Genomic DNA, 20,826 nt, shown 5'->3' on the forward strand with positions numbered 1-20,826 from the left:
AATTTTTTTCTTTTATGTGAGATTTTAAAATAATTCTTTTACTTAATTATATAAATTTTATGTTTCATAATTTTTTTTTATTTGTTTGTCTCATACTTTAAATGATAACATTATCATTATGTTAATTTTATTAAATTTTAGTAATATTTATTATTAATTACGTCATTCGGTTCGACCTCGGTTTGACCGGTCGAACCGTGAACATCTCCTTCTTCCGGTTTGTTGTCCGGTCCAATTTTCAGAGCATTGAAAAAAACACATTTCAAACATATATGGTAAATAAATTATTGTGATTATTTGGCAAGCCAAAAGAGTCTTAATATTATTTTTTATAATTTCAACTTTTTCCCCCTTATGACCATGAAACCTGTGAATTTTTTTTTTATTTTGTAATCTCATTTTAACAAAAAAAAAAATGAGTGAATTGTTTTTGATTTTCTAGATTTTTTTAATGTAAATAAAAAAATCCCAATTTTATAGCTTTTCCCTCTCTAATTTTGTAATCTCATTGTAACCTGTGAGAGCTCTCTTCAACCTGCTCATGGCTAGATCGATCAGTTTTGGGCCAAATAGGAAGAACTATCATCTTCCACCTCTTCCAAGCGCCTACACCTAATGGCTTAAGCCGCTGTTCCCATTTCCTCGTTGACCCATCATGCGGAAGGTACGCCGTTAGAGTGAGTACTAAGCACTCCGCTCCTTCGACTGATTGTTCGCATCGGATCTCATGTTCTCTATTGCACTCCCCGATGGGGGTTCTTTTCACCTTTCCCTCACGGTACTTGTACGCTATCGGTCATTGAGGAAGACTTAGGCTTAGAGGGTGGTCCCCCTTTCTCGCGTAAAAGCGATCATCATTCGAACACGCCGCGTTTGACTGGGAAGGATCGAACCATGGGAAGGGAAGTCAATAACATGGAGCGTGTTGGAGAAGTGAGGAGTAAAGGGAAAGTGAGTGGGCTCAGTCAATGCATAGGGAGACATGAGGCATGTTGGATCAAAGACATGAGATGAAGGAAACATTTGGGAAGGGTGAGAACTGAGCATACATTGGTGGTTAGGAAAATGCGGGGAGAATTGGAGCATGAGCGCAAGCCCTTATAGTTAATTACCCTTCCAAGACATGGGAGAGCACTCTTAATTAACAATGAATTACTTTGATATGGTTTTAAATTTAAACTTCGTACTATATGATTTGTTGAATTAATGGGTGATGGAGGTGGATTCGATCAAGATCATATAATTCCATCATCTCAGGGTTACCAACGATCCTAGTCTACAAATGTTAACAAATCACAGGTTGCAACATCTGAGGATCAATTAGCAGTCATTCTCAAGGATCCCAAGTAGGCCAAGGTGGCTATATATAGATTTTATGTTGTTATGACTTTGATGTTGATACAATTGGAGGGGGGCGTCCAGCCCAACCATTTGATCCAGCATGGACCGAACCAGCCATCTGGCTGGGCAGAACCTGGAGCAAAGACGGGGAAAATTCAGCCCCCCTTATGGGGGCTAGCAAAGCTGTGATTATATTAGGAAGAGGAATAAGGAGGGAATTATTTAGGAAAAAAAATCCAATTTGAATTTAAGTAGAAGAGAGAATTTAATTTAAGGATGTTCCTAAAATAAGTTTAATAGTTTAGGAAGGTTTTCTAAATTAAAGTTTCCTAAATCATGTTTATTTGTTTAGGAAAGTTTCCTAAATTATGTTTAATTATTTAGGAAGGTTCTATTTATGATTTTGTGTTTTAGGGCTATTTAAGGGAGAGTTGTATAGGATTTAGAGTATGCTATTGCTGAGTTTTTTGTTTTGTTGTAGTTCTTTTCTTTGAGAGCATCCTAGCAGCGTCTATGTTATTTAGGAAAACCGATCTACCTCTCTAATCGCAAATGACTTCTATCATACTGATGCAGATTAAGCTATGGCCTTAGGAATATGTGAACTACTATGGATCAAAATGATTCTAGAAGAACTAAGGATCAAATGGGAAGGACCGATGAAGCTACACAATAACAACAAATCAACAATCAGCATCTCACTGATAGGAAACACTTGTAGATCTCAAGTATTTCATTCAATCTTCGGTAAATAGCGAGATTTCTTCATGAAAATATGCAAAAAATCACAAAAATAGTAGATAATTGATATTATTTGATGAAAGGAATGTGACAACCGGTTCATCCGGCCGGTTCACCCGAACCGGCCCACCCTTTTAATTCCGCGAACAGAACAGTTCGCGGAACAGGCAGTTCGCGCGAACAAAATAACAAGATACACTTGATCCTCAATTCGAGAGGAGGATCGATCTATCTCTAGACGCCGCTAGAGCCCAAAGAAAACCTAAATCTAATTGATCTCAAATTTCAGCTAAATTCAAGATGCACTAACCCTAGAAAAACAAAGTATTTAATGCATACAAATCAAAGGAAAACTCTAAACAGTCCCTACATTCAAATTTTTCTCTTAATCCCAACCAAAAATCCTTCCTAAAACGCTCTGCTTGGGCGGTCAGGTCGCCTGATCTCCGCAGGAGGCGGAGATCCCGCATCAATAGTGAAATGCCGGTCCCGTACGGACCGATCTAACAATACTCCCCTCCAAAGATCCGCCTTGTCCTTAAGGTGGAAATATGCTCGTGTTCCCGCGGAGGTGGCCATCCTTGAGGCAACTGAAAAATTTTATTGTATTGCTGAACCAAGGGTTGCACAGAAAGAGAAACACCCCTCCCTCCAATTTGATCGCATCCAACCTGTTTAGTCTCACTAGATAATCTTTCGCCACCTCTTGAAGTCCCCTAACCATGGTCTTAAGTGATACAATGGCTTTGGATAGCACTGCATCTCCTCTTATAATCATCTTTCTCCCATCCATCATTAGTTCCATCATGAGTGCTCCCCAATTGTCCTTGGTTTTCCCTAAGGTTTGTAATCACTTCATTCCAAGGATGACATCAGTACTTTCTAATTCTAGTGAAAGAAAGTCCTCCCTTACCTGAATCCCCTAGATGATCAACATCACTCCTCTAAAAATCCCCTGGCCTTTCTCCACCTTCCATGTACCCATCATCACTCCATAACAAGCGGTGTCCACCAATTTCACTCCCAGTTGATCGACTACCTGAGTGAAAATGAAATTGTGGGTAGCCCCACTATCAATTAGCACCATCACCTCCCTGCCCTCTATCCCCCCCTTCACCTTCATTGTATGATTCGTAGTGAATCCTATCACTGAGTTCAGGGAAACCTCAGCCAGATCCAAGTGTAGCTTCTCCTCCATGTTCTCCTCGATCTCCTCCTCACCTCCCTCAGTTTCCTCGTCATTGCAGATGATGAGAACATGAAGAGTTTGGTCCTTGCATCGATGCCATGGCGTATACTTCTTCTTGCACCTGAAACACAACCCCTTGGCTCTCTTCTACTGCATCTCCTTCTTTGTCAGTCTCTTGAAATTTTCCCCACTCCCTCCTCCTATTGGCTTCTTCCTGACTGTCTCATTAATGTTGCCTGAGGCAGGCCCCTTGGGTGCTAGAAAAGTGGTCGTATTCTTGTAATAGCCTCCTGAGCTGCTGCTCATGGGTCCCTTCTCCAGATTCTTCTAATTTTCCACCAGCTGTGCCAATTTCATGGCCTCCCCTAAGTCACTTGGCATCAGAACTTTCACTGCCGCTCGGATTTCTGCCTTCAACCATTTCATGAAATTCCCCTCCAACACTGTATCAGAGAGTCGATCCACCCTGCTAACTAGGTGCTCAAACTGCTCCCGATAATCTGCTACTGATCCCTCCTGTGTCAAAGCAAAGAACTGCTCATAGAATTCTCCTCCCCGATCGGTTTGGAAACGCTATATTATGCATTCTTTAAATTCCCTCCAGTTCCTGAGCGGCCTTCGTTGGTCTCTCCGCTGAAACCACGATAGTGCTTTCCCTTCCAAGCACAATCCCGCTGGTGTCAACTTCTCCTCCGTCAACCCATTGACGGCAAAGTACCGCTCTATCTTGTAAATCCATCAATACGCATCTTCTCCTTCGAAGATGGGCATCTTCAACTTCCTCACCTTCTGGTCAGCACCATTTCTTCTGATTCTTCCATAACTTCCCCTTTCCCAAGTGCTCGATCCACCCCATCTGTCCCGCTCTTCCCTTGCTCTTCCATAGCCCAAACTCCCTTCAAAATCCCCCATTATGTCTTCAAAATTAGCATGACGATGACCTAGTATCTCTCATGGCGTTCCCCATAACTTCCTCTTTCTTCCCTCTAGATAGGCTCTTCTTCCTTCCTCTTCCACGATTTCCACCTCATCTTCCTCCCTACGAATTTCAGAATTCGTGTTTTTTCTTTCCTCCCTTTTGCCACGGAAGCCGCCGTTTGGTTGTGGATTTTTAACATTTTCTTCATCATGTCCCGGAGATTGGCTACTTGTCCTTCCATGGAGGAAATCCTTTCCTCTACCGTTGTCTTGATTTGGTTCATCTCTCCTTCAAGCCTTTCTTCTAGCGCATCAACTTTCTTGGCCACCATTTCGATCCGAACTTTTGTAAATCCAAAAATTCCGGATTTGGATTACAAAAACAGCACTTCTTCCCTTCCCGACCAAAATCAACTTTTATTTACATTAAAAAAAAATTACATACTTTTATTTTAGCGCCGTCTTCTGTAGACATACTTCTATCTTTCATCAATTTTCACTTTTCAAGAAACTTATCAGGAAACTTGCATATTTATCATTGAATTATATCAAGCTGTGAGAGCTCTCTTCAACCTGCTCATAAGAAGTTAAGATCCCAGATCTAAAGAAACTCAATCTCAACAAGCAAAAGCCTTTTTTGTCAAAGTCAACTTTAAATATGTATATTTTTTTGCTTCCTCAAGGTTGGAGTGAATTAGTACATGTGTAGCTTGTGCTTTTGTTAGACATAAAGGCACCTTAAGAGACATTATCATGCTTGGGCATAAGAGATTTAGGCTTGTTGGAGATAGTTTTAATGAAGATTTTGATAGCATCCTTCAAGAGGGTAATATGCTTAAAATCTCTAGAAATTCACTATGCACATTTTTACAATACGACAAATGTTGCAACACTAGCCTAGCTAGAGAATCTTTGTCGAAATATATTTTAAATATAAGTTCTAGGACTGAATGGATAATATGTCACAATGTTTAGATAAATTTCTAGAAATGGTATAAAGCTTGGATGATTTGCAACCACAAAGGGAGAAGATAACCTCTTTAATTTTTTCATCGAAAAAGGAGAATCCAGTCCTTCATAAATATTTGGATCATCATTGGAGTAAAGAGGGGAGAATTTGGCTAAATATCTTTCTGTAGTAGGTATTAGAAACATCAACAATTTTTTTTTTTGCTCTTAATGAACCTTAAATTCATTAGAGATTGAATAAATAAAGTTATTCTTATGTTCACTGTTGGCAAAATTGTGACAGAAAGAAGTGTTATTGCCCCCCTCAATATAAAGAATAAAGCTTGTTCTTTGCCAATATTTCATATTCTTCTAATTGTTGATTCACATCCATTTTTTTCCTATTTTAGATTGGCCCAAGTTGGAGTTTTCTCTATTCCTTAAGTTTTTTCTTTGTGAGCTTGAGTTTGTAGATCCTCCTTTCAGCCCCACCAGCATCGGCATGAAAGCCTTTCGAACAGCTAGTGAGCATTTTAGTAAAACCATCGCTGCAAAAACCAATGGTTTGCGAAGTGAAAGATATGAGATTTGTACAAGGGATTCTGATTAGAGTTGAAAATAATCAATGACCGGAGAATAATTTGCTAAGTGCGTTTTGACCACAACTAGGAAGACATCATCAATACTAGGGGAGATAAAGAAGTAGCAAAAATCTAATTCCTTCCCTGCAATGGTAGATCAATTTAATTTAAGTCATGAATGGTTTCAATAAAAAGATCAGAGGGAGGCTTGAAATTATTGTAATCTCATCAATAGAGATACTGTCATTGAAGTCTCCACAAAAATTCTAGTAGAAGACTAGCTAGATCCAACAGCTTTTACCTCATCCCAGAAGCAATATGGGGCAGTAATAGTGAAAACAAAATTTAGTTGAATAACTTTCAAGTGGAAGAAAACTGTGATAGATAAAGTATCGATTTAGGAATTCAAAATATTAAGAATTCCATAATTCCAACTACAGATAATGCGTCTAGTCCTCCCATTAGCATTGAGAATTTTCCAATTATTAATTATATCACCTCCAATGGATTTGATAGTAGGAATTGTCAACTTAATTTCTTCCAGGTAGATAATGCCAAGTTGTACAGAGCAGAATACATTCCAAAATCTTTTTTTATAAAATTTACCACCCAAACCTTAAACATTCCAAGTTCCTATCTTTATGAAGTAACACTGAGTAGAGAGAAGGTCAATTAATAAAAAATAAATAAAGAAAAGTTTAATGAATAGATGCTTGGAGAGATATTCAATTTGACTCAACAATAACTCCACATCCAGCTGTTAGAGAATTTAAGGCTTGAGTGGACAGAGAAACAGAGGTATAAGTTGAGCAAAAGGAGTTAATGTTTTGAGCGTTCACTCTTTTTGTATGATTTGTTAGTATATCTAAACACTGGATATTAGAACCTTCTTTCTAACATAATGCTTGATATTTTTTGGCTTCTCTTTAGAACTGGGTGTGAGGCGCTTTTGAAATTTTATTGTAGCGTAGAATTTAATCCCACTGTCTATAAATGTCACCCAATAATTGTTTAGCTAGCAAAACTTTTTCTCTTTCCAGATCTATTTCAATTAGATTTTGTGCTTTACCTCCCACCGAAGATACGCCATAGTCATCCTTGTAATTTGTGACAACATAATGATTCGATATGGCATTTACGGACATAAAACAAGATATCTATTCCCATACTTGTCACGATCCGACCTGGTAAGCTCGCAAAGACGAGGCGGGAACAAACAGTCATACGATGAACAATATAAACTAACTTTCACCCTCATATAAACCTGTATGATGTATATTCAAATATGACATAAAAGAGCCACTAAACCATATATATATTATTTTCTCTTCTACAAGTCTTCAATAACATCAAACACTAAATAAGTCAATACAACAATTCCCAAAGTTCATAAAACATACAATCTATGCCTTACACACACACACAAACTGAAAGAAAAACTTGTCACTCCGCACATCAAACACTAAATAAGTCAATACAACAATTCCCAAAGGTCCTAAAACATACAATCTATGCCTTACACACACACACAAACTGAAAGAAAAACCCCTCACTCCGTCTCCGTCCAGTCCTACGACGGCAAGTAAACTGTCTCTCTGCCATCAGTTCCTAGATGGTTCTCCTGAAAAAGAATCCCACAACAAGGGATGAGCTTATTTGCTCAACAGGTAATTCATATTTCCCATAAAAATTTCATAAAACAATATTAAAACATTTTTATATGAAAAACAACCATCATGTGAAAACTTTAAATAACATCCATTACTGAATAAATTCAAAACCTTTATGAATAAAAGATTTTTCATAACATTTCCTCAAACAAACTTTTAATATGCATAGAAAACAAATATAAACATTAATATGTATAGTATTTACAATAACACTAATCTCGGAAGCATCCATAGAGTTTGTACTGATCATGTACACATATTCATTTATTTGACCATTCCTTTACCATTGGCTCTAAAGAGCCCATTTACCATTTGGCTGTGAAGAGCTCTTTTACCATTTGAGCAACATGCACAGTTTCATATCATGAACTTATAAACTATTTTTCAATCAATCATATACTTAATGAAAACTATCATGAATAATAAATCATAAGATTAACATATGAAAATCATGAATAAACCATATCATGTAAGCTTAGTAACATAATGAAATATAGAGACTTTACTAACAAGTTATTTTCAAAACATAATTTGTAAATAACATAAACTTTGAAAACTTAAAAAAAAAACTTGCATTACATATAAAGAGCAGAGCATCATATGAAATTTTTATAAGAGATATGAGTAACTACCTTAACACAAGTACAACAAATTCGTATAGTGTCTCTTTGACACTCGTCGCTACCCTTATTGATCACAACCTGACATTCAAATAAGATATAAATAAATTTTATGTTCCTTAAAGCTTTTCCCTCCTTCATCCATTTAAAAAAAAAATTAAAAATTCATTTTCGGATTAAATAATTATTAATTTTTTTGGAAACATTTAAGTCATAAATTCCCTTTCAAAATCATTCCAAATCTCTCCTTAAACCTAATTTATAATTAGGTTAGTGTATTTTCAGATTAATTTAATAAAAAATTAGAAAAATACAAATTCTTGAAAAATCCTAAAATTTCATTTTAGAAACTCTTAGGATCCATATGAAACATTTTTGTGAACGCTCTTTAAGGAATTTAAATTTTTGAGAGAAACCCTAATTTTTCAATCTCAAAAGAAATTTGAGAGAAACTTGGTTTTTATCATTAAAACATCCTCCCTATCCTTATTGATTTCGTGAAGAGATTTTGAAAGAAAACTCATTTTTGGAGAAACCCTAAAATTTATTTCTTAAGAAAACTTTGCGGGGAATGGAGAACTGCTTAAATAAATCATACCTAAGTCTTCTCTTTAGTCTCCTCTACAATTTCCCCAAATTTCTTCGTCGGAAACCGCCGCCCGTCGAAAAGCTCCTGCCCGTGCGCCTCCCTCTTGTCTCAGCCTCCCCCTTCGTCTCTCTGCCGAACGAAATAATAGGGACCGAATTTCATTCAGTCCCCTCAAGAGAGATGAGGGTTAATGTTATATGCAAAAAGTCTTAACTGGGTCCCTCTCATTATGTTTTTAGTTTTAATTTAAATAAGAGTATTTTAGGTATACCAAAACTTCTAATATTTTTAACTTCAAAATTAAGCAAAATTGACTATATGTTCTTTATATCAAATTGTTTTAAATTTTGCCTAAAATTTTATAAAATTTATTCCGTCGAATTCCGATGACATTAAATTTTCACTTAAATTTCATCGCGATGCATCGAAATGCGTGCGACGCCTACGATTATCGATTTCGGGTTTTACAATACTTGCCTCATCAGTTTGAGAAATATTTGGTGTTGAATTAAATCATATAATTGTCATTGAATCCATTAATGACTCAATTTGAAATGGAATTTTTATTAGCAATTAGTACATCTTTACTTTAATCCACCCTACCAATCCGTTACTATCTACAAGCAGAGACGATCTATTAGGATTTTATATTAATCAAAGCTGACAGCTCAGTGGATTCTGGCTTTCTATTTTTTCCTATTATTTCAACACCAAATGAGCCAGAAGGAATGAGCCAACAAGAATGTGGTGTTCTTGGCATGATGGTGCATTTGGACTGGACTTCATCTTTCTCTATTTCATTAAAAACTCCTTTATGCCACCCTTAAATTTTAGAGATGCATACTTAAACTGAAATATGAACTAATTTAGTTCACCACACTTTCAATGAAGTTTATCTTAAAATAAATGCTTGGTTTGGATTGTTTTATTTTGTAAGCAATTTTCATCGATGCCATTACGATGGAATGTCCTTTTGTTGGACTTATGTCATATTCATTTGCTGCTACTAATTTATTCTTTACATTTTTTACAAGCAGGATCAAATTAATATTGACGAGATCAAGCATCCCATTGACTCTTTCAAGGTTCTTGTACAATGACAAATAGTTTTCTTTTATCATTTTTCTCAACTATGTAGCGGCTTGAAATTACGTACGGTGCAGTTGTAGTACTATATCTAATTGAATTCAATTTGCATAAATAAGGGAAAATTTAAGGTTGTTCTTGTTAATCATGTGCATCCCCTTGGTAGCTAGATATTAACTTGCCACTATTATTTGATGTTTTCTTTGTAAATGTTCAATTTATTCTGTCAAAAATTAAAATTAATTTTTATGCCCCCTACTAAAAATATTTCTTGCTCCGTCAGTGTGTACAAAACTCTTTTTTCTTTATTTGCACGTGTCCAATCCGTATAGATTATTTCTTAAAAGCAAAGAAGAGTGAGGTTGTTAGATCATCTCATGGAGTTCATGTTTTGATTAATAGAACCCTTATTTTTTTTGGAAGTCTTGTATCTATTTTGGAAATTGGTAGCTTAATTATTTAAAAAATCCAGGTGGCGGCCTGCTCTTCCCTATTTTAGGATCCATTCTTGGAAATACACATGGTGGTGGACTGTGGCTCTAATCTAGGGATCCTTGCTGCAATTGGAAGCCTAGTAACGGCTCTTCCTGCTTGCATATCGCTCTTAGAAATAGACCTGCATCATCTCTGCCATCCGTATGACTCAACAGATGAATAAAAATCACAAATACTGAACATCAAATAGACTTACAGGGAGCTTGCAATGAAGTAAGCAACTTTTTTGCAAGCAAGGTGACTTGCAACAGATTTAAAAGCTCGCCAAGAGAATAAACAGAACCTCCTCCTTGTTAGAGTACTCAACCGTATGGAACTATATGATTTTGAACTTGAATAGTGGAGATGAACAAGAATGACCATCCTATTTATAAGAGCAGAATTGATTTCTCTAAAATAAAATACAACCTCATAAAGACAAAAGTGTCACTTCATGAAATTCTTAAAAGATTATAATTCGCCACATGGCCACGTCATCTGCAATGTACACATGCCAGTGGATTGAACGTGGTCTTTTAAAACTCAAAATGAAAATTTTTGGGTAGCTTTATGAATGATATTTACGCCAAATATTTCAAATCTAGGTTAAATTAAGTCTCTTTGCAAACACTATCAATGCTTGGAGTATATTAAATTCAAATTTCATAAACAAATGATTCGGTTGTCTTCTTCCTTGGGCTCTTAAATAAGAACCATGCATATAAAAACACTAAATTTTCATAGATTAAGGGAGTGGACTATGAGGTTGTGGGTTAAGAAATTTCAACAAAGGTGATCTGAATGGGCCGAGGGCTGAATGGGGTTGTCATGCATGCATAACCACAAAGGCCAAAAGATTTAGGCTTCCTAAGTTGAAGAAAGTACCTCTTCGGAGCTATTGTTTGATGGAAAACCATCCATACTGCATTTGTCTAGCAGAGACAAAGACAATTGTGCAGGAGAATATCTCTTGCAAGTATTCAGATAGTTCTGGACATCGTCATCATTACCAACTCACTGAAGTCGACAAGAAGAAGAAGAAGAGGTCTCGGGGGATAGACTGACCTAGGGTTGACACAAACTCTTTAGTTTGATAAGAAGAACTGCTCCTCTCTGTTTTTGGAAGCTGTCGTATGTGGAGATGAGCGTTGGGCTTCAATTGGAAAGAGAGAATGAGAGGGAGAGGATTGAGAATATATACCTTCTCAACTCGATATCAGCCTCCAAGAAAGTTGCTACTTCCCCTTCTCCTTTGAAATAATAAGAATCCACCTTCATCGATTCTTACTTCTTGGGTTCAAAACGAAGGGCAATAGTTTGAATACTATTATGCTCCTATGTGACTATGATCAAATGAAATTGCCCTTGTAAGCTGTGGTCTCTGAGCATATTATTAGACCAAGAAAAAAAAAGGGGCCACCACTAAGCTCGATTCTGACCCACTATGACGCACCATTGCTTGATCTTTCACTACCTGTTTTTGGAAAATTGTTTAGGAGGTTAATATGTGTATTTGGTTGTTCAATTTTTGTGAAAATGTAAACGGTTGAGCGAATTGGAATTGATATGGTTTAATTTGAACTGATTTGGCTGAATTGAATGAATAAATTTAGTTAAAATAAATCGATTGATTCAATTTAACCAAATTGGGGCGATTGATAAAAAATTGACCTGATTTGACTTAATTAGGTTCAATTTGACCCAAATTATTGAATTTAAAGCCAAACTGTACCAATTAATTTTTTTAAATTGAATCAATTGATTCAATTTAGGCGATTTGAGTTGGATTAAGTTGAGCTAATTTTAAATTGATTAGTTCAATTTAATTAAATCAAATTAATTCAATTCAAAAATTGTGTCGACAACCTTTTTCATGGGCACTAGCATCATAAGCATGTGACTTCAACATGAACCAGAAAACATAAAATACGGCAATTAGAACATTGTCAAAACTCAAATGTCATGGTGCTTGTCCGACACTCATATTTTGTGTTTCTGAGGAGCATAAACTTTTAGATTTCCATCACTCTTCTCTTAAAAGTGTGCACTTTAGAGCAATTTAATGAAAATATTTGTTTTCTAAACAATTGCTATCTTTTTGGCGTGAACCTTATTGTGGGGTAATCTTATTTGGAAAACACTAATTTTTCTAAGGGATGCTTCTTTCCTTTGCCATTCAAGTTCAATATTTACTTTCTATGGTGCTGAAGCATTTGCATAACTGAGAAAGCTTTTTTGCATTCCACATAATCAGCATATTTGATATACTTTATTCCTTTTAAGGTCTGATGTTTCTTTTTACCTACAGACATTTAATGAATTCTTCATAAGAGAGCTAAAGCCTGGAGCAAGACCGATTGCCTATGAAGATCATGATGACATTGCTATTTGTGCAGCTGACTGCCGTCTTATGGCATTTGAATCAGTTGATGACAGCTTAAGACTCTGGATTAAGGTGATACTTTAATTTATTTCTATAGGTTTAGACTATGATTCAAGATTATATGATCTGGTCTTTATGAAAATTTCTTACGGGAATTGTTAATATTAAAAATAAACTTATGATAAACTCTTTTTGGTATTTATTTTATGAACATTACATTTTTCCTAAAATCATTGACATTTGATTATGTACCATCATTTTTATCCTATTTTTTTCTTCTTTTGCTTTGTGCTTTAATAGTAAATTTCTACCTCAAATTCAATTCATATCCCAGTTTATATATATATATAGAAGAGGAGCACGGTATAGGAAAAAATAATTAACCAATTTTATTTATATAATTTTTGTAATTTAATTATTTACAACATAACATTTATATAATGAATATTTTTTAATGTTTTAAAAACTATTTTCATGGCTCAAAGGCACTGATTTTTTAAAATAAAATTAATCACTATTAAATTTCAATATAATTTTATTAATAAATAAAATTCCTACTTAAACATATCAACCATCTTCATTTAGCAAAATTTGGGTTCAATAACCTTTTTAAATCTTTTGATTATGTACAAACTATATATATATATATTGTCAAAAGACCTAAACTTTAACAAACTATTTTATATATCAAAACTTTAAAATCTAAAATTTTCTATATTTTATTTTTTATATAATATATCACAAATAAAATTTAAATCAATACTAAAGCTCTAATGTTGCTAAGGACAACTCAATTTCGTGCGACTTAGTCAAAAATTGTGCGCTTGATTTGGTTTGTGCAAAACCACAGCTCGCTTACCCTTTTACATGCAGTCGCATATGTTTGACTTCTAGCTCAAACTTCCTCCTTATGTCTGTTGAAAATTGAGATATTAGGTTCCTTATTTTTTATTACATTTTTTTAATCATTCCATATCCTTATGTCGGTGCATCATAAATTGCATATATCACTAGCATATGATTGCACATGAAGTTCATGCAAATTCCACTGTATGGTTGCACTTTTTGTTTTCTAATATGATATTCACTTCTGTAAATATATACCTCAAGGGGACTCGCTAGGCTCTTCAACTTGAATCCAAGGAGTTTTAAGTTTCTGCAAGCTTTTGTTTCTTAGAAACAGTTTGAAGATATGCGATGTCATAATTTATTAACTTTTTTGCTTTGTTTGGCGTTTGGCAGGGTCGCAAATTTTCAGTTCAAGGACTCTTAGGCGCTGAATTATCCTCCAATAACTTTATTCAAGGATCTTTAGTGATATTTAGACTAGCACCCCAGGTGTTGTCTCATCTAATTTTCTTGCTTATTATTCGATTGTAAAACATCAATTTTGAACTTATCTTCTGTTGTATGGCGAAAGGATTACCATCGTTTCCATGTTCCAGTTTCTGGAGTTATTGAGGCTTTTGTGGATATTCCGGGATCTTTGTATACGGTATTTTTCCATTGGCATCTAATTTTAAACGAATACCCTTTACAAATTTTTTAATGTTATTTTCTTTTATTCTCTATTTCTGCATTGTTAGGTGAATCCCATCGCAGTGAACAGTAAGTACTGCAATGTCTTCACTGAAAACAAGCGAGTTGTATCAATTATTTCAACATCCAAATTTGGGAAGGTTGGTTGTTTCTGCCCCATTAAATTTTTTATGCCTCTTTCTATCAAATTTCCTGGGCAGACCTTGAAAATTTTCACAGTTCAACTATTTAGTTTTTTTAGTTATAAATTATAATTTATTGTTTCTTTTGATTTGATTGAGTTGGGATTTCATTGAATTGCGCTTTTAGAATTTGCAGATGCATTAATTTTGCTTTTTTGTCATATTCTCATCTTTTGAGGGAACATATTTCCCATCATTACTTTCTTGTCTTATGTTATATCAGGTATTAACGTTAAGTCTGTTCACACCAATGATCAATATTAAGTTTATAGGTTTTTATATTTGTTATGAATATACTTACAAGAGATATGCAAAGTGAGGTGCATTACATATTTGTCTGTTGTGCACATTATGATTTTTTTTATTTCAATGCACATTGTTGGAATATTATACATTTCTCGACATAACGACATGCTTCCTGAGGCGACATCACATCTCTCGAGGCTACTGCATGCTTCTCCAAGCAGTGACACGTTCCTCGAGACAATGTGCTTAAATTTAGTAAATTATATTATAATGCATGAGGGTACTTTTAAATATTTAAATATAATGAATTGTACAAGTGATTTTCATTGAAAAGTGTGCAAGATTTAATTTAAAATTCAAGAAACGCCTTCTATCTGCTTGTACGAGTGTTACAGATCCGGTGACATGAAGGCGTATTAGATTTCAATTGTTTCATATAGGAGGTTTTTTTTTTGGGGTTAATTGGCATCCTTCAAGTCATCATATCACAACATAGCTCGTATGAGATGTTTGTTTAGTAGGTATAGCTCTTGCTTGTGAGTGAGTTACATCCTTTTCTACGAATCTCCTATTACTTCTTGTAGACTATTTGTGTGCACTACCAATTCCTTGCTCTGCTTACAGGTGAATTGTAGTGTGTACTACATCATTTATTGCTTGTAGGCTAGCTGCTTTATTTAGTAGAGGTCCTTGTATTTCCCTGTAGGAGAGCTGATATATTCATTACAGGTTCTCGGTTGTCGACTGTAGCCAAACTATCACATTGCAAGTTCCTTGCTCGTGCTTGTAGGCTGACTGATGTCAGTATTATAACCCTCTGTTGTTACCCATATGCCAGCTGCATTAAGTACATATCCTCTAGTGTTACCATTAAGCGAGCTACATTCAATGCAAATCCTCTAATGTTGTCAATGGGGGGAACTGTTGTGTGCATCACAAGTCTTCTATTGTTGCATGTAGGCAAGCTGTATTCATCATAAGTCTACTACTTTAATCTGTAAGCAGATTGTCGTATGCATAACAAGTTTTCTATTGTTGCCCGTAGGAAGTATATGTGTTCTTTGCAAGTTGATTGATATTGCTTGTAGGCAGGCTATATTCCTTACAATCTTCTTATGCACGCCCGTAAGTGAATTATCACATTCATTGCATATTCTTTGTTGTCATCCATAGGCAATCAGTTGTGCACATTATGAGTCTTTTGTTATGCTCGTAGGTGGTTTGTAATATGCATAGCAATACTACTATGTTGTCTATTGGCACTTGCATTCCAACTGATGCAATCATTATAAATAAGCTATAGTATCCATTGAAGGTTTCATGTTATTGCTTGTAAGCAGGTCATTATATTCCCTACAATTTTTGTCAGTCATTGCTTGCAGGCAAATCATCACATATAGTGAAATCTCTGTCCACCATGAATCTCCTGCTTATTCATTTATGTTCGTTTAAGTCAACAAGAGTTATGTTTTGACATTCCAATTTTTATTCTCAATGAGCATTTATGTTTTGTTTAGTTGCATTTTAGTGTAATAGGTTATGCTTAAGGTCCCCTGTTACTGAAAAATTCCGCATCCTCCCAGTGTTTTCCCTATTTATGGAAAATTTTTGGGAGTTTAAGTCTACCCACCTCACCAAGAGTGCATGGCCAGTGTCAGATGATACTGCAGCCGTGGTCTTCAATGCCACCATACCAAAAAAGGCATGCATGGGTCTTTAGGGTACCTGTATCGAAGCTCGCAAAATTTTCCATCAACATAAAAGCGCGTACAACTACTTAATTTTACCCCGCCATGCTAAGAAAAACGCTCACATGGCTTACCCGATTTGTTGCAAACGTCGCACCAAGATTCCTCCCATCATGCTAAGAAAAGTGTGCATAGGAGGTTTACTCGTTGTGCCGCAAGCATCGACAAGGGATTTGAGGTTTAGAGTTTAGCGAGCGTTAAACCTTAGCGAGCAAGGCGACTACGATAGTGTCTAAAGAACGAGAGATCAAATCTCGCAAAACACACCCTCCTTTTTATTTTCTCTTTCCTCTGTTTTTTTTTTCTAATATTTAAATTACTAATAGTAATTAGAGAGGGAGGGCCTGTTTGGATGGTTGCTGGAAGGGAGAAGAGGGGTAGTTGACTGTAGGTGGGCTAGGAGTTGAAGTGGGATTTGTTGGGCTTTGGGAGTGGGTTGTGGGTAGTGATCTTGGTGGCAAAAGGTGAAGGGGCTGCTATTTTAGGCAAGTGGATGCTAGGGATATGTAAGGTGTTGTGAGGGAGTTATACATGGGCTAATGGGCTGAGTTGGTAGAGGAATTGGGGAAGTGTTTGGTTGAGTGTTCGGCTATAGCAAGAAGGAAAAGGGCTGATTTGTTCACGGGCCAAGTGCTGAACAGCAGGGAGATCAGTCCAGTACAATGGCTGTAGAGGAAATTGTATGGCTGTTTTGGCTGGATGTGGATGCTGGAGTTCGGTGGCTTCTGTAGTGTAGGAGAGGGAAGGCAAGTGGTGGAGAATTGAAGTGGAGGCTGGTAGAACAAAAAGGGAGGAAGGCATGGGCTGTTTGGTGTCTTGCGTGAACAGAGGGAGGAGGGAGATGAGAAAAGGGAATTTCGACTGCTGTGAGGAGAAGACTGGAGTATATATATATATATATATCCTATTTTATCATTTTTTGTGCGCCTTGATTTACGCGTCGTCGCCTCAAAACCCATTACAATTTTCTTGCCCGAGGTCCCTAGGCACTATCATAGTCATTTCTATATAATTACAACGACGAAGTTCGTTTTGTGAATGGGAAGAGTTCGCAGCACCCTTGCATTGATCGTCGATTCCAATCATCTGCGCTCAATTCAACTGCGAGGGGTTTCCTCTTAAGGTAAATTTGACGTTCTGATTGCACCAACACAATCCGTTTGACGTTTAGAGGTCGTTTGAGCAGTTTAATGAAGCGTTGCTTCTACCGAATGTTGTTTCCTACATGAGTTTCAATTATTTTCTTGCTTATATCATTAGTGTAGCTAGTACGTGGGTCAACACTCTATCTCTTCCTTGTCCAAATTCGTTGCTAGCACCTCTTAAGTGCATAATTTTCCATAATCGATCTACGCCCAAATCCACTTTTCTTGTCAACCTAGATTCTATAAACCAACACCATCTCCAATATATTATTTTTTCATTTTCTCTTTTCTATTGTGTAGGCCTCTTCTTATCCCATGTCTACTCTTGTTGCGTTGCCGTTCACATCGTTCCAAAATAATCACGAATCATGCAATTTTAGCAACCTCGTGCCGTCCCGATCGCGCTAATACACATAGTGATGTAAAACAACCCATGTGAAAGTGATTTGCTTAAAGAAGTTTGCACGTTTAGATTTAGAGGCAATAATAAGCAAGATCTTATGCGGAATTGAACGATAAGTTAAATATTAAAGTGTTACCTAGCTTAGGTTATCTCACATGCATAGAAGTTAAGTTTAAAAGATAGCCAGCTTAATCCAACATTGCATATATGGATAGTTCCAACAATAGATTCCAATATTAGCAATAAGATTAGGCTATGAAATATCCCTCACACAACTCTTCTAATTACTAGGCTTTAGCGGAGAAGCATTAATATGATCTTCATGACGATAATAAATTCACATTCAAGGATGTAACTATGAAGATAGCGAATCGGATGTTGACTTTACCCAAAGACAAGAGAAATACGCACTCCTGCGGGATGATTTGAGTGTTGGGGACGACAAGGACAGCCACCATGAGCTTCTTCGCACCACCGATTAGCCGCGACAAGGTGTGGATCTTCAAGACAGCAGCAGTTTCTGATTTGGACAGATTCTGGACATCATTTGGAACCTTCCAGATGAAGCTAAGGTGCTAGGAGATTCGTAGAATCAGTGGACAACAAGTTGTAGAAGAGCGGCCAGCAGTTGGAAGGTTTTAGGAGGTAGGAATTTAAGTTTCCCTCGCTGGACTTCTTCCGTTGGGCATCAACCAGGATTTGTGGGCAGCAATTCCATCTTCCCAAAACAGCAATTATGGGTCTTCCAAGGGCTGAGGGAGCAAGGAAATCGGCTGAATTTCAGGCTGCAGTCTTCGGAAGAAGAGGGCTCCACGTTGGATTGAATTTGGAGAAGATTTAGTGGAAGAAAATTAGGGAGAGGGGCTTTGGAAATTTCGGCCAGCAGCAGGGAATGAGTTAAACTCTTTCCTAGAGAAGTCATGGCCAATCAATTGAAGCCCATTAAGGTGTGGCCGGCGGTTTCAAGAGAGAGGGAGGGGAAATTAATGCTAATCCTGATTTTAAATTCAGAATTTGAGAGGTTTTGGGGGGAAGTCAATTTGAAATTTGATTTCAAATTAAGTTGTAATCAATGCATTAATTGAGAATTGAATGGGGCTCCATTAATGGTGAGGCCGGTGTGATGAGGACATCGTCAGCATTTTCGACGCCGGATTTCGACGGCCACGAGCATGACTTGTATTTTTGTCATTTTATGTAGTAGCGTATTTTATTTTGATGTTTTTCCGCTTTTGCCCTTATGGGCATTTAGTCGCTTATGTAGCCCGGAAGGGCATTTGTGTCATTTCTTGTTTTTTTTTTCATTTTGGCCTATTTATGTGAGGCCTCATGCATTGTAATTTCAGTTTTGATGAATGAAAAAATATTTGCTCTTTGTTCTCTTTGTGAGTTCATGAAACCTCTAAAGATCTCTTTGTGAGTTCTTGAGGAGGAGACCGTCGGAGATCTCTTTGTGAGTTCTACCGGTGGATTGGTGTTGAGACCGTCGGAGATCTCTTTGTGAGTTCTACCGGTGGATTGGTGTTCAAGAGTTTTCATTTGAAATTTCTTTGTTTTTCTCCCCAATCTTTTCTTCCCCACTTAGCCGAAATCCCTTTCTTTGTTTTCTCTCAATTCCCCACCACCACCCAAGCCCCACCGCCGGCCTCCCTTGGCCGGCCCAGCCACCAGCCTTCCCCGCCGGCCCAGCCACCAGCAGCCTTCCCCGCAACCAAGCAGCCCGCCGGTCCCCTCCCACCTTGCCACCGCCTCCTTCTCCCCTTTTCGAATTTCAAATCTGAAATTTGGGAGTTTCATTAGCCATTAAATGTTTCCTAGATTGCCTCCTTAATTCATGCAATCGCATTAATTGGATTTGAATTTCGAATTTGAAATTCAAAATCAACCCAATTAATCGTCTGTAATTTAGGAAACCTTCTTTGTGTTTAAAGCTGAAATTATTTCAGATTTTTATTCAAATCAATTGAGTAATCAAGTGGGCCCCACCTCCTCAAAATCGAAACCCCTCTCTCCTCTAGCTTGGCCGGCCCACTCCATTCCCCTTTCTCTTTTAATTTCGCTTTTAATGCTCCCCAATTAAATCCCTAAAATTAAGTTCAATTCAAATTCAAATTGGGATTGATTGAATCTACTCATTCCTAATTGAAATCTTTGAATAGGCAAGCATTCAAACCCTGCTCCACCCCTTACCTCACGTTTTCTTCCCAGGAAGGGATTCTCAATAGCTGTCCAATACTTACAGCAAAACGTTCTTATTGTCCAACTTCCCTGGAAGGTCCTCCTGGCTGCCCAATATCTTATCAACATGGAAAGCGGCTGTTCCACCCCACGGGGTGCTGTTTGGTTTGTTGTTTGAAGAGTATAAGGTGCCCAAAAGGTCTTCTCAACAGAGCCCTACACAGGGTCCTGGTCGAGTACCCATTGGGTACCCATGCTCTGTGCGAGCTGGCTTTGCCCACCCACCCCCACTCATAATATTTTTCAAGATGAAGTACCCACCCATACCCATGCATTGCTTGACCTTAGATGTAAAAGAAATCCTGTAAAGAATTGAAAGGTAGAAGGCAATAACATAATAAATGTATTTTCATATTTCCCAAATGCCTGTAATACAAAATAAATGGTTTTTATATAATGATGTAGGGGACAAGTTGTTAAAGTGCAGCAAAATATGTTATATGAAGCTTGCGGTGCATTGGACTAACGTGTTAATAAGCCGCATAAGTCATCATTCTATCGGTAGAACAATTATGCCATCATCATCATCTTCATCGACGACTAAGTTAAGGCCATGGCCGTACTTGATCATGTATGCCTTCAAGTTCTCCTTGGCCTCGTCAATCTGATCAACATTGATGCCCAACCCATGCAAATGCATCTTCATGATCAGGTCGAGCATCATCGTAATGACATGGATGGGCTGGAGCATGAACTTCTCCTCGAAGATGGGCTGGATGATCTCCTTGAGGGTTTATCCACCATATTGAATACCCACCCATACCCACCCATAAGTCTATGAGCAT

The 20,826-nt window shown here is 37.0% G+C and overlaps 1 protein-coding gene across 1 annotated transcript in view; it reads left to right on the forward strand.

Moving 5' to 3' along the window:
• The window catches only part of LOC110110073 (phosphatidylserine decarboxylase proenzyme 2), a 118,260-nt gene that overhangs the window by 91,736 nt on the left and 5,698 nt on the right, over positions 1-20,826 (forward strand). Inside the window, exons 14-18 of the mRNA XM_020841376.2 lie at positions 9,635-9,682; positions 12,466-12,612; positions 13,783-13,878; positions 13,961-14,035; positions 14,127-14,219. Of these exons, the coding sequence (XP_020697035.1) occupies positions 9,635-9,682; positions 12,466-12,612; positions 13,783-13,878; positions 13,961-14,035; positions 14,127-14,219 (459 nt within the window). The remainder of the gene's footprint in view (positions 1-9,634; positions 9,683-12,465; positions 12,613-13,782; positions 13,879-13,960; positions 14,036-14,126; positions 14,220-20,826) is intronic.

The sequence above is a fragment of the Dendrobium catenatum genome, unplaced genomic scaffold (genome assembly GCF_001605985.2).
Source record: "Dendrobium catenatum unplaced genomic scaffold, ASM160598v2 fragScaff_scaffold_1428, whole genome shotgun sequence".
NCBI lineage: Eukaryota > Viridiplantae > Streptophyta > Magnoliopsida > Asparagales > Orchidaceae > Dendrobium > Dendrobium catenatum.